Source organism: Alligator sinensis, unplaced genomic scaffold, assembly GCF_000455745.1.
Source record: "Alligator sinensis unplaced genomic scaffold, ASM45574v1 scaffold274_1, whole genome shotgun sequence".
Classification (NCBI taxonomy): Eukaryota; Metazoa; Chordata; order Crocodylia; family Alligatoridae; genus Alligator; species Alligator sinensis.
The window spans coordinates 149,019-163,955 of NW_005842124.1; the positions used below are offsets into that span (position 1 = coordinate 149,019).

At 42.5% G+C, this 14,937-nt stretch overlaps 1 protein-coding gene across 6 annotated transcripts in view; it reads left to right on the forward strand.

Annotated features, from left to right (window-relative positions):
- Positions 1 to 14,937, forward strand: part of MCCC2 (methylcrotonoyl-CoA carboxylase 2) — a 66,829-nt gene that overhangs the window by 27,543 nt on the left and 24,349 nt on the right. For all 6 annotated transcript variants that reach the window (XR_003094367.1, XM_025205658.1, XM_025205656.1 and 3 more), the window contains exons 8-9: positions 10,520 to 10,584; positions 12,379 to 12,478. Coding sequence is in view for 5 of the 6 variants with exons in the window: in XM_025205658.1 (XP_025061443.1) it covers positions 10,520 to 10,584; positions 12,379 to 12,478 (165 nt within the window). In the remaining variant the exon portion in view is untranslated. The remainder of the gene's footprint in view (positions 1 to 10,519; positions 10,585 to 12,378; positions 12,479 to 14,937) is intronic.

Genomic DNA, 14,937 nt, shown 5'->3' on the forward strand with positions numbered 1-14,937 from the left:
AAAGAGTGAAAAATGGAAAATTCTGTCTTATCCCTCTGAATTTTCATTCTTGGTCCTCCGTGCCAGATAGTTTGAGTATCCCCGGGGGAATTTCATTATGTCCTTTTCTTCCTGACTATTGCTCACTTGTCAAGTAGTCTGAAAGGGAAGAAGGGGTTCCTTTAGGAAATTCCTGCATTTCATGTCAAGTCTCTACTGTAATTAGTTTGAATTAAATAAAGCTTTTAAAGTATATGTACCATATTTACTTGTGTAATAGCCACATTTTTCCTGCTATTCTCCCACCAGAGGTTAAGGTGCGAGTATTATGCACTCTAGAACAAATCAGTTCTAAATAAAAGTTATAATTCCATAAAAAATCAAAAGAAATTATTAAATTAGTTCCTTTCCCAAGAAAACTTTATTATCTTATGTTTTCAATAAAACATTACTGCACTCACTACACCCTCAAGTATTGTCCTTACTCTTGCATTTCACTATCATCATCTTTTTTTTGTCCTCACTGAGAATTTTCATCCTCATTATCCTATGCAGTATCATTCCAGATACAGGCAGTCCTCGGATTTACGACACCATTGGTTCCTGAATACTGCATCTTAAGTCAAAACATTGTAACTCAGAACTGATTTTCCCATAGGAAATAAAGTTATAAATGGGGGTTGGTTCCTGAACCAAGGCCGATACCCTATTTTCACCAAAAATAACCCAGAATTTTGTACTCAGTCAATTATAGTGAGTAATATAGCTACATTAATGTATTTATATTGTTAATAGCAATCATATTGATTTGGAAGGACTTCTTTGAGGTGACTTTGCTGGACTTCTGAAGGGTTCTTGGCTGGAGTTTTCTTGGGAGTCTTGGCTGCAGATTTTTCTGGAGTCTTGTCTGCTTTCTTTAAGAAAGTGTCCAAGGAAGTTTGGACAGATGTTCTCCAGGGAGATTGGCGACTCAGCGAACTTGTTCGCTGGCGTGGAATCTTATCGGATCAAGCGTTGTAAAGTTGAAACTGACGTCAGTAAGTTGAAACAGGGTGTCAATTTATAAACATTGTAAATGTAAAACGTTGTAACTTGAAACGTTGTAAGTCAAGGGCTGCCTGTAAGGATGTCTCTGGTGCCATCCATTTTGCTCAAGATTCCAGTAACTTTGAATTTTTTCTTGCCTATTTCAGAAGAAATCAAGCATCATGTTCTAAGGAACCACTAGTAAATGATACTCTTTTTAGATGTTTTGCTGGAGTTTTCTTGTGGTGGTTTGTATCATTCATTTGGAGTAGCAGTGGCAAAATGCCATTTTAAATGGTCTGTTGACTGCCGTGTCCAAACACTGGAACGTTCTGGTCGTTCTTTTAGAAATGATGACTAGGTCAGTGCAAACTTTCCATAGCTGATATTTAACTTAATTGGCTAGGTACTCCATGTAGATGTCCAGCAAATATTGGAAGTGTTGCCACAGCAAGCCTCCTAGCTGTCTTTCCTGTCTACTTTTAGCTTAGTAAAAAATGAGCTTGTCAGTTATCCAGCATTTTTTCCCTGAACCCGTGTTATTTTTCTCACTGGGAACTTTTCCAGCAGCAACAACCTGTGCACATCTGATATAATTCCTAACATGACCAACATGTTCTTTGCTATTCTGCACCTGTAGGAATGTGCAATTACAGCTGTTTCTCTACTAGATCAACAGAGTTTGGTTTGCATTATCAGTCTGAGAGAGCAGATATCAGTGCCTCTGAAATCTTAGAAGATTTCCTTCATATTCCTCCAGCAGCCTCTGGGACATTTTTGTTCTCTGACAGAATGCTACGTTGAAATAGAAATCACTCAGGACTGGATTTGAATTGATACCTTGAATTGATACCTGGATTGTTTTGGTTGCAAGCAGTTTTGCAAGTTTTTGTCTCTAGCAAATCAGTAGATACAGTATACAGGCAACCCCCATTTGGCGCTCTTAATTGGTTCCCAGAAAAACAAGTGTTAAACGGAATAGCATTAAGTGAAACCAGTTATCCTGTACGATGCCCGTGAATGTTATAATGAAACTCTCTGAGCACTAAGTGGAATCGGGTATCAATGTAAAATAAGCATTATAGTGAAATAGCGCTAAGTGAAACAGCATTAAGTGGGGGTTGCCTGTACTTAAGGTTTCTTTTTTTCTCTCCCGTATTTAAGAATTTCAGATTCCATTTCATGATGCTTTGCACATTGATCCACTGGTGAAGGCACGCACTGTCTATTCTGTATTTTCTAGATCTTGTTTCTGCATTCACCAAAGTTGAATCATCTTCTCATTCACTTTGAATTATAATATCTTGCTGTACATTTTCTGTGGATTAATGTGTATTCATCAACTTTCAGCTTGACTTAAGCAGGATAGCTTTTATACTTCCTCTGTACTTTCTCATCTTGCAGACCACACTGAATGCAGGGTGGAACTAATATACCATATTTATTTGATTTATATGCTGCCCTTCCCAGCAAAGGCTCAGGTTAACTTACACTAAGAGAGCAAATAACTCATAAAACAATAGAATAAACAAGAGAGAAAAACAAAAGAACCAACTTATAAAAGAAAGTAGAACATTAAAATAAAATATCAAAAACTCTAATAATATCCTATCTTAGCCTTGCTTGCTAAATGCCTGCCCAAATAAGGTCTTACAGAACTTCCAGAAAATGTCTGAGCTCAGGCTTCGGCAGGCTATAAGGGGGAGGGAGTTTCAGAGCTAAGGAATGACTACCAAAAATAACCTTTTACTTGTTTTTTTTTCCAAGTGAATTTGATGCATTGATGGTACTTGCAGGTAGTTGCTCTCAGCTGACCTTAGGACACAAGGAGAATGCAGTCTTTGGGTACGTAGGGTGCAGACAGTTTAGGGCTACATAGGTCAAAACAAACATCTTGAATTGTGCTCAGAAGCTGTTGGGAACTAGTACAGGTGCTGGAGCACTGGAATCATGTGCTCCTTTTGACCCACCCCCATCAGAAGTTGGACCACCCCATTCCGTGCCAGCTACAGCTTCCACTTGGTCCATAATCCACTTGGTCATGAACGGCAGCACCACATAGACTGCACTGAAGTAGTCTAGCCTCAAGGCGGCCAGATATGCATTTGAAATAAAGAATCTAGGTGTAGGTTTCCCATGCGGGTACATTCTATTCTTCCACAAATTGCAGCTGTAAGTGGAAATATCAGTCTTTTGAATGTCTTTCTTTACATATTTGGAAGCAGTCATTACATGGGTGACTTTATTTTTCAACATATTAAGGCAATATCCAGGTGTTTTGCTACATATGCAGCTATTATGCAAGTAAATGTGGTATGGTAGTTAGTATACTATAGTTTTGGGAACTAATATTCTATCAAGGTCTTCCTGAGAGAGGCCACCTTTTGGATGGTCACAGAAGCTGGTTTACGTTCTCACCTGTAGAGTAGCTTATCCAGAATATTTTTTCTTCAACACTAAGTTGGTGGGATAATGCAAAAAAACTTTTAGTGCTCTTATGGTGTTGGCCCATTTTGTAGTTCAGTATAGGAACTCCTGTTTCTGAAATTGTCAGCTGAGCATGATTAACAAATACTAAAAGCTCATTTTATGTAGTCTAGAAGAAGAAATGATGTGATATGATTGTAGGTTAGATTGCTGCAGAAAAGGTGCAAAAGTGGATTCACTTTTGCATGATCAGGTACTCTTTAATAGCACTTTTTTTACACCGTGATTCATATTATACTGGATATAACTATATTTAGTTCATGCTAGCTATGCTAACTACCATATTTACTCAATTAGAAGATGAAGTTTTTCCTCCACTTAACATCGGGGAGAGGGGGAGGGGAAAGCCCCTCACCTTACAATCAAGCACGGGGGTGCGGAGGGGGAGGGAGGGGAAGAGACAACTGCTGCAGCTCCGGTCCCAATCTGGGGTTTGGGTTGGGGCAGGAGCTGCAGCTGCCACCTGCCCCCCCGCCTCTGCACACCCTACTCCTCCTCCTCTACGTTGCTTCTCCCTCTCTCTCTCCCTCTGTCTGTGCAGAGCAGCTAGTATTTGCTTCAGATTCAGATTTGGCCGATTCTGGGGACAGTGATTCAGTTCAGTGATTTGAATCACTGTCTTGAATCGATTTGGCCGAATCTGATTAGGAGATTTGGCCACCGTCGAATCGGCTGAATCTCTGAATCGAAAAGGCGCCATCCCCCGCCTGCTCTCGCAGCCCCGTCAGTGGCTGCTCCACCCAGCCTCAGAGTCCCGTCACTTTAAAAAAAAACAAAATAAAAAGCCCTGTACTCACTGGCTCCTGCCAGGCAAGGGGGGGGGGGGGCAATCCGTACTGCCCTGTGCTGTGTGGGGGAACTCTGCCACCAGCCCTCCCCCTCAGAGGCCCCGATGGCCGCTGCCCCAGCCAGTGTGTGCGGGGCTTTTTTTGTTTTTTGGGGTTTTCTTGTTTTTTGGGTTTTTTTTAAGTGCCAGGATGCTGGGGCTGGGCGGGGCAGCCATTGACAGGGCAGGGATAGTGGGCAGGGGGAGTGGGGCACTCAGGGGGGCTGGGAGAGCAGGCAGGGGATGGGGCCTGGTGCGGGTCTCCCCATGGTCCATTGCCCCCCTCCTCCAGCCCCCTCCTGCTCCCCGTATTTACTGGCATGGAGCCCAGGTCCAGCTCCCTGCGGTGACGAGCAGGGACTGCCTGAATCTCCAAATCTTCTCTGAATCTTTTCCGAATCTATTCGGAGGCTTTGAATCATTTGGGCCCTTTTATTGGTCTCCCAATTCAATTCGGAGATTCAGCTGCGAAATTGAGCCATATCTGCTCTGAATTAAATCAGCAATTGAAGCTTTGCAGAGCCCTACCCTCTACCACACTCCTTACCTTTGTTCCCCACCAGCAGGCTCTGTCCCTGCTGCAGCCTGGCCCTGTAGCAGCAACAGTGGGGAGCCACAGCTTCTGATGTGGGGCCGGGCTGGAACAACACTGCCGGCTCTGTGTTGCTGCTGCTCTGGGGCCAGACTGGAGCCATGCTCTGTGCCCCAGGCTGCAGCAGGGATAGAGCCTGCTGGTTTGGAGCTAAAGGTAAGCAGGGAGTAGAGGGGCAAGCAGTGGCTAGAGACTTCAGGAAGGAGGGGATGTGAGAAAGATGAGGTGGGGACCTGAGGCTGTGGGTGGCAGTAACGGTGTGGAGGAGGGAGGAGGAGCGAAACAAGGGAAGGGGGAATTGGGCAGCCTGAGGCTGGAGAGGGGGGAAGGCATAATGGGGGGGTAAGGGGGGGAAGGGACAGACTGCAGAGCATAAGCTGCTTGCCTTTCACACTGCCTGCCCCCACCTCCACATTGCCCACCTCCTACCACCTGCCCTCCTCCACCCCCCCACTGCATGCCCCATTACTGTCCCCCACCTGCCCACCAAGTTCCCCCTCCACTTCCTCTCCTATTGTCTTTCCCCTGTTACCTGCCCTATTATTACTACCCTCATCACCCGCCCCCCCCCCCCCCCCCCGTAGTTGAGGGGGGTGAATTTATGATGATCTTCCAATAATTGGATTCTATACATAGAAAATTATAATAAACGTATACATTTTTCATGTGTAGAATCTAATTATTGGGGGTCATCTTACATTCAAGGTTGTCTTGTATTTGGATAATACAGTATATCTGGTTCATACTGCTATTGTAAAATATGCAATAAATCATACATGCACAATTGAGATGGCATTACTCATGAGTAAAATGTGAGTAAAGTATTTATGTCATTATATAGTTTTGTGGGTCATGTATATTAAAAAAAAAAAGCTATTTTAAATGCTTTAAAATATTTAATCTAATATTGTTTGGCCTGTATTTTATATTCCTGTGTCTGTAAAGCTAATTTTATTAGTTAGGTTTGGTTCAGCTGCACAAGACCTACCAGAAGCCCTAAAGGAGATTGTCAAAATAACATTAAATGCATTTTTGTCCACCTAGTGCTGTCTTTATAAGATCTAATAATTAAGGACATTCTAAGGCTAGATGAAAGGGGGTATATTCCATTCGAAAGTGGGGAATTTCTTCTAAGTTGTATAAAGTTCCCATTTTTACATGGAAAGGATCCTAAACTGCTAGACCTTAAACCTTTGAACTTGTTCAAGACCCTTATATTAACTTGGACCTTTGGTCTGTGTTAATTTGAAGGGAAAATTCCATAAGGGGGGAAAGAAAGAAAAAATCCCCAGTAGATGGATTTTAATTTATTTTTTTGTTTTGCTTAATAAAAATTCCAGAAGTCTGGAATATTGGAAGTAGTCCTTGTAGTTCTTTAGGAAGTCTGCAGTGTTATTAGGGCAGACTCTATCAATATTGTAATCTGATTCCATTATTGTAGCGTTCATGTTAGGTGTTACTGGTCATGTCAGGCTCCTTCAGTTTGTGTGGTCTGTATATGCATTGTCAGGATTGTATCTGTAATGCTGGGCCCCTGACAAACTCATTGTTACAAGAAAGGGACTGCAGGTTTAATTTAGTAGTGAGAAACAGCTCGGCCAGGTTGGTCTATATACAAGCCTAGACATTAATACCCATGACCAGCCATTCTATGGTGCTTGCCAGGTCATTTGCAGGCATGAACATAACCCCTAAACCAAAAGGTTTTAAGGGTTCCCAGACCCCTTTATGTATACCAATCAAAACTAATTCTAGTTCTCACCAGTTGTTAAAACATATGTAGTTGACATCATCCACATCCTGCTTCTCACCAATTAGGGCATCCTTCCCACCATATACAACCTGTTTACCAGGTCACTCTGATTTTTGTTTTGGTGTTCTGTACTGGTTTTTATCAATTCATTCACTATCTTTTAGCCTTGGAGCTACTTTCAAGCACTTCTGTGCAAGCCATGCATTGTATATATACCTAGTTTCATATTCATTGGGACCTGTTTCAGTTCATGCTGTTATTAGGGCCTCTGTGTGATTTGTAAATGTGCTGACCAGTTGTTATATTAATCCATACTCTGGGAGGGCCTACAGTCCAAGTAGACCCAGATTAGTGTATAGAGTTCATCTGATATACTCAGTGGTGCATGCTAATTACAGCAAACCAAGTGATAAATTATAGGAGGAATTGTGAAATAAAATCTGTCATGTAACTGCAATTTTTCATATAAATATCACCATGTTATAGAAGTGGGATGGGCATGTACTTCAATCTCATGATTTTTCCAGCAGTTATTTTTGAAGATTTCCACCAAAGTACATTTAATAATAATAAACATGCTATTTTAGAATAATGCATTCTGCAAAACTAAAGAAATCTAATACATAACATCTTTTGATATCTGAAATTGCATGTGTTATCTTAATCTGTACATAGATTTTCAGAACTCTCACCAGTATTTACTGTAGCTTGGCATACTTTATTTCCTGGCAAGTGGCATGATTCCACTGACTGTAATAGTGGTACTAATAGTGTTCCACTGTGTTTTGACATAGTCACTAGAATTATGATCAGGCATTTCTTGTTAGCATTTTAATACTGGATAGAAATACTGCAGCAGAGTACTTGTATTATCAGTGTGTATATTTTATATATGCAAGACTTCAGCGTGAAAGCATTGTTGCCCTGTGGGGTCAGGCCAACTCTCAGGATCTCAATATTGCACTGTTAGACAGGAGGGTGTGACACAATTGCACATATAAAAACACACAAATCGATTAGGTGCATACACACACACACTACCAAATCAGACACACATGCATCCAAACCAGCCTAGGCACATGCATACCAATTCAAGCACATACACTATACACCGCAAAAGTTAGACAAAAATCAATTGTCCATACCTGCATACTCCGTACACATACACAGATCACTAATTTGTATATCGTGCACACAATCACACCCCCCCTACACATACACACAGGCAAGTTCCTAACTTGGATGGTACAGTGTGTATGTGTGTGCTTGGGGTACCTGGGATACTTGGGGGAAGGTTCAGGTGACAGAGAGAGTTGAAATGTAGGCAGTGAAAGTTGCCAGAACCGGGATTAGAACCGGTAGACTAGAGAGAAGTTGGCTGAGGAACTGAGGCTTGGGGTTACTTAAGGTAAGGAGGAGACAGCCAGGAAAGAGAGGCAGAAACCTGGGAGCTTGGGGCTGGAAACTGAGGCTGGCAGCTTAGAGATTCGGTGGGGGGCAGATAAGTGGTGGCAAGGAGGAAACAGTCAGGAAACAGACAAAAACCCAACTTGGGGTTTCAAAATAACAGGTTTATTAAACAGACAACACACTACACAGCCCCATGAAGTTATTGGTCCCATCTCTCCTCCCTCTCCCCCCCCAACACATGCACATGCACACGCACTCACAATGGCAGCAGAAGAAAAAGACTCAGTGGAAGAATTTGAGTCCAGGTAGGGAAGAGAAGCAGAGTCCAAGTCCTTGGATGAAGAGGGGTGGGGATGATAGCTACCTATCCAGGCTGGAAAGAGGTCTTTGTCCAGTAGGTGTTGTCGCAGGGGGGTCGCCAGCAGGGCCTCTGGGTGGATAGGTGGTGTGGCATGGTGCTGGTCCAGATGGAGAGGGCATCCCAAGGAGTCAGTCTTCATTACCCCTTTTTATGGGGCAGACTACCTCTGATCTCCTATGGGGAGGGCCTGTCCAGGCAATGTCAGTCCTGTTCCAGAGGGCTCCAGGTGTTCTTACTGAGCATGTGCAGCCTTGGCACAATGGTGGGTTGCCTCATCTTTTGTTTCTTGAATGCTGAGGGTGGTTCCAAGGGCTGGGTCGTTGGTCAGGTATTGGTGTTGATGGTTTGGTCACTCAGAAGGAGCTATTTTTAGACCTACTGCCATTGTCTCTCAAGCACCCTCATTCATCCTCATTTATTCAGGAGCCAGGTTACATAGGAGGAGTAGTATGAGTCATAGGTTACACAACTGGGCATGGGGATAAGATGGAGGCTTGACATTACAAGATGGAAACTTGACATGACTTACACTAACTTACATATCTAGGCCTAAAACAGTAATCACACAATATAAAAGCAGTAAAAAAAATCAATACAAACATAATAATTATCACTTATAAAACAGTGCGTATCTCTATCAAAATAGCAGGGCACTTATTTGAAGAGGGGAGAGAAAAATAAAACTTACTACCTAAAATAAAGTGTTAAAACTTATCCTACATCTTAGCTTACTTATAATTATCTATAGGGAATAGAGAGGGAAAGGAAAAGTCAGAAATAGTTGGGGAAGGGGAGGGAATGCATTTTAAAAGAAAAAAAGAAAAACGGGGGGGTTTGCTACAGCATCACCCAGTTAATGAAAAGCCAACATTGACGATCAGTTTACAAGCATTGCACATTAAAAGCGAATGATGTTTAATATATTCTATGAGATTCATGAATGAAATTCAGAATTGGAAATCCTGTGTGAGGATGGTGATAGCTTTCTGTTCCTTAGCTTGCTCTGCCACCTCTGTTTCTGGCCCTTATAGCTGCAGGGAGTTTCTTCAGCCTTGGAAAAAACTTCAAGATAATAGGACCATAGGAAAGTAGGGCTGGAAGGTACCTCAGGCTTCTTATAAAGCATTTAAGTAAACAAATATAGAAGGTTACTTCAGTAGAAGTGTTTTAAAGAATAATCTCCACAAATCAGGAGATTACATTACCTTACTTAAAAAGTTCTGTTATTCCTACACTACCCTGTCAAATCCTTTTGTCCAACTCAAGTTACATAGTACATTCTGGTAATTTTTTAAGATGATACTGAACTAAATTTAAATGGTCTTATGTTGTTAACATTCTCTTTTCAGAAAAAAATCTTGTTAAATTATTTTGTGGGTTTGAGAAAAGACTGAATGTTCAGGGACTGATTTCAGCATTCTGGTTAGAATCACTAAATTAAGCATTTGAAACTTGTAAAACACAACTTTGCCCAGAGGTAGCTGAATATAGCGTGCACGTTTTGAATCAGAAAATATATAAAATAGTGCTTTGTGCAAGAAGGGAAATTGCTTGTCTAGCAATATGTCTTTTGAAAAAAGATGTTTTGTACTGTTAAGTTCAGAAATGGTGTGCAAACTCAGTCTTTACGGGTCTTGCTTCTGGACATTTTAATGATGCAGCAACGCATCCCATTTGGCTTGTCAGCTTTGTGAAAGAGAGAGGAATAACTGTAATTAGAGTTAAACTGTTTACATTTATAATCTATAGATGACTAATAACTTATGAATGTTTTGAATCTAAAAATAATGGTCAGATAACGTTTGTTGCCATATACTGTACATTAGTATAGGAAATAAGCTTTTAGGTAGAGTGCTTAAGTGTACGTGCTAAATAGTGAACATAAGAATTAGGAAACTGGGTATTTTTGAAAAGTTTGCATCTTACCACTTTTAATATTAAAAGAGGAATCTTATTGCCAAAGATGACTTAGCATTTAATGAAGAAATGTTCTGGATAGAACTTGTTTTATTGTTACACCTTCCTGAATGTTCCTGTGAGATGAGTACAAACTCCTACCCTGATTCTCCTGCTTGTATACTGTAGGTTAAAGCAGCAACAGGTGAGGAGGTGTCGGCAGAGGATCTGGGAGGCGCTGATCTTCACTGCAGGTAGAAAAGAAAAAGCAATTCATTTTCTTTAAACCCCACTCCCAGTCCCTTAGTCTGAATGGGGCTTAAAATCAACTGGACAAAGGATTTTTTGTATTAGGTTGGTCCACCCAATTTAGAGTCCTACACAGCAGTTATCTGTAACTCAATTTTCAGAGGAGGGCAAGCCACTCCGCTCCATAATGCACCCATCTAGCTGTTTGATTGTGTGCATTTGATGTCTACAGTCCACATCTGTTGATGGTAGTGTAGCAGAGGAAATAGTACTGAAAATGGTGGCCCTGTGCAATAATGATTGTAGCCTGAGTGTATATTTAGGTCCCTTGTATTGCCTCAGATCTCCGGTATATATGAAGTGAGGGAGAGGGGTTATTGGTATTACTTTACCATTAATTTTTTCCCCAAATTTTCTTTTAGGTAAGCCCTGTTATTTTCCACTTCAATGGGTTTTTTGGGGGGTTTTTTTGTTATTGAATGAGATCATAGAGCTGGAAGGGACCACATGGTGTAATCTAGTTCAATCCCCAGGATCATCTTTGACTATATTATCCCAGCGAAGTGTCTGACTGGCCTGTTCTTAAAATTTTCCAGGGATGGAAATTACATAGCTTCTCTTAGTAGCCTGTTCCAGCCCTTCTGGGGTCATAGTCAGAAAGTTTTTCCTAATTTCAAACCAGAATTTCCTCCCCTGAAGTTTGAAGCCTTTGCTCCTAGTCCTGTCCTCTGTGGCCACAGAGAAAAGACTGTCTCCATCCTCTTTTATAATCTCCCTTCAAATATTTGAAGACTGTTATCAAATCCCCACTCAATCTTCTTTCCTCCTGACTAAATAACCCTTGTTCTTTCAGCTTTCCTTCATAAATTTTGTTTCCAGGCCTCTAATAATTTTTGTCACTCTCCACTGGGCTTTTTCCAATTTGTTCATATCTGAATTGATAGCATAGAATGCTTTTGTACCCTTGAAATATTCTGATATCATAATTATAATAGTCTAAATAGTGTGTGTTTTCTGAGTTAAAATTCAGTTATCTTTATTAAAAAATATATGGAATCAAAAGTAATAGAAAAGCATGCATATATTATTGAGTACATTTTATTGTGTTTAGTGTCATTAGGATTTAAATCATGGAAGGTATTGCACATTTTATACCTTCTAAGACTGCCTCTTGTGTTGGTGACTGTAACTTGTTATAAGCTACCTTAAAATTGTCTGATGAGGGGAAAGTGAAAACTACTCTAAACATGTTAATGGCCATGAAAATGGAAAAAAAATGCCAAATGGCAAATGTACTCTATGATAAATAAGCTTCCTCTGTACTTCCGTTCACTAGCAATTTTTTAAAAATACTATCAAGATTTTTTCATAAGTTCCAATTAATTTAGTTCAATTAAAACAATAATTCAAGAGCTTATTATAGGAATTCATGCCCCCAAATATTTCCTCATTCTTGCATACCCAGTCTTTTTATTGTTCACTTATACATGAATGTTGGGCTGCTAGGACTGGTTTTATTTTATTATTGTTTATTTAATTAATTGGGTTTTATGCCCATGTGAAAAATTAAAAGGACAGTTTAAAAATATAAAGCAGGTCATATATTACATTTGCCAAACTTATTGTGATCCTTTAAAAAATGGAAAGTTTAGAATATTTAAGACCATGTACTTGAAATCAAGTTCATAAATGGATTAGGAGACAGACCTTAGGAATCATTTTTTTTTAATTCTTAGGCAGAAATATTTACAATCCCTCATTTTGATTACTTTGATTACTTTGTTATTTTTAATATACAGAAAGTCTGGTGTAACTGATCACTATGCTTTAGATGACAGTCATGCACTCCATCTAGCTAGGAGAGCTGTGAGGAATTTAAATTACCAAAAGAAAGTTGATGTAAGTATGTCTTCTATTTTCTATACGATACTGTATTTTTATATTAAAAAGTGTAGTTTGCTTTGATTTTTGTTGTGCCTTGGTATGTCTAACATTACCATATTTGCTTAAAGCCAGGATTCATAGATGCATGATGTAGGGTCGGAAGTGACCTAAGTAGATCATCAAGTCTTATCCCCTGCCCTGGGCAGGAGAGAATACTGGGCTCATATGACCCCAGCACTTCCCTTGGAAGTTGGTTCCAGATCCTAGCCACCCTGACTGTGAAATAGTGTCTTCTAATGCCCAGCCTGAACCTACTCTCAAACAATTATGGCCATTATTCCTTGTTACTCCAGGAGGTGCTCGGGTGAACAGGGGCTCTCCCATTCCCCACTGGTCCCCCCTGGTAAGTTTGTAAACATCCACCATGTCCCCTCTCAGCCTTCTCTTGTGAAGGCTGAACAGGTTCAGGTCCCGTAGCCTCTCCTCATAGGGTCTGCCCTGCTGTCCCCCGATCATGCGAATGGCCCTACTCTGGACCCTCTCGATACTGTCCACGTACCTCCTGAAGTGCGGTGCCTAGAACTGGATGCAGTACTCCAACTGTGGCCTAACCAGTGTCACATAGAGGGGGAGGATCACCTCCTTGGCCCTGCTTGTGATGCATCTGTGGATGCATGACAAGGTGCAGTTGGCCTTACTGACCATGTCCTCACATTGGCGGCCCATGTTCATTTTGGAATCGATAATGACTCCAAGATCTCTTTCTGCCACTGTGCTTCTGAGAAGGGAGTTCCCCAGCCTATAGGTATGCTGCTGGTTCTTACTGCCCAAGTGCAGCACCCTGCACTTGTCAGTATTGAATCCCATCCTATTCTAATTTGCCCACCCTTGTAACCTGTCCAGGTCCAGCTGTATCCTGTCCCACCCTTCTAGCGTGCCCACCTTGCCCCAAATCTTGGTGTCATCAGCAAATTTGAACAGGGTGCTTTTCACCCCTTCGTCCAAGTCGCTAATAAAGAGATTAAACAGTGCAGGCCCGAGGACCGAGCCCTGGGTGACCCCACTGCCCACATCCCTCCAGGTTGAATATGATCTGTCCACCACCACTCTCTGGGTGCGGCCCCTCAGCCAATTTGCGACCCATCTGACTGTGTAGGCATCAATGCCATAGTCACCTAGCTTTTTAATGAGAATGGGGTGGGAGACAGTGTCAAAGGCCTTCCTAAAGTCCAGAAAGACTACATCCACCGCGACACCTGTGTCCAGTGATTTTGTGACCTGATCGTAGAAGGCAGTCAGGTTGGTCTGACAGGACCTGTCCCTAATAAACCCATGCTAGTTGCCCCTGAGTATCATCCCCCTTGCTGGTCCTTCCCAGAAGTGCTCCTGGATAATCTTCTCAAGGAGCTTCCCCAGGATCGAAGTAAGACTAATAGGCCTACAGTTGCCCGGGTCCTCCCTCTTCCCTGTTTTGAAAATGGGGACCACATTGGCCTTCTTCCAGTCATCTGGCACCTGGCCAGAGCACCATGAGTGCTCGTAAAGCTGTGCCAGGGGCCCCTCGATAACCCCTGCCAATTCCCTCAGCACCCTGGGGTGGAGAGCATCTGGACCTGCTGATTTGAATGTGTCCAGTCCCTCCAGGAGTTCCCTAACTCGGTCTTCCCTGACCCTAGGCCTGTCAGAGTCTTTCCTGAGTCCATCCTGAATCTCAGTGGGGGAGTCCCAGTCCCTGCACAAAAAAATGGAGGCAAAGAAATTGTTAAAAATGTCTGCCTTTTCCTTTGGTGCAACCACCAGATTGCCAAGCATATCCCGCAGAGGCCCCACATTACCTGGTGCTTTTTTCATACTCCCTATGTATTTAAAAAAGGACTTTTTGTTGTCTTTGATCCTTGATGCTAGCCCTAGTTCCGTGTCTGCCTTAGCTTTCCTGACCGCCCCCCTACAAACCCAAGCAATGGAAGTATACTCCTCTTTGGTGATAGCCCCTCCCTTCAACTGGGTGTACGCCTCTTTTTTGGCTTTCAGGCATTCTTGAATGCCTTTGGTGAGCCAGGGAGTCTTCTGAGCACTTTTTCCCCCTTTGATTCTCATTGGGACTGTCACCCCTTGGGCTTGAAGGATCATCTCCTTAATTGCCAGTCAAGAATGACAGATTTCAGGGAGTGTTTACATGGTCCCTCCCTCCCCCTCCCCAGCTCACCCTTCAGGGCTGACCATGTAAAGACTCTCTCTGCCGCCACTGCCTTCTCCTCCAGCCTCCGGCGCGGGGGCTCCCTCCCTCCCTCCCTCCCTGCCGGCTGTTGTCAGGGCCGGGCAGCAGGGGGGCACTACCACTGTGATCCCTCTTCCCCACCCCTCCCTGCTTCCCTCCCTCCTTTGCTTCCTTCCTTGCCACCCAGCCCTGACAACAACCACCACCGTGACCCACCTCGTGCCCTCCCAAGCCTGCACAGCCCCCCCCCGCTGCC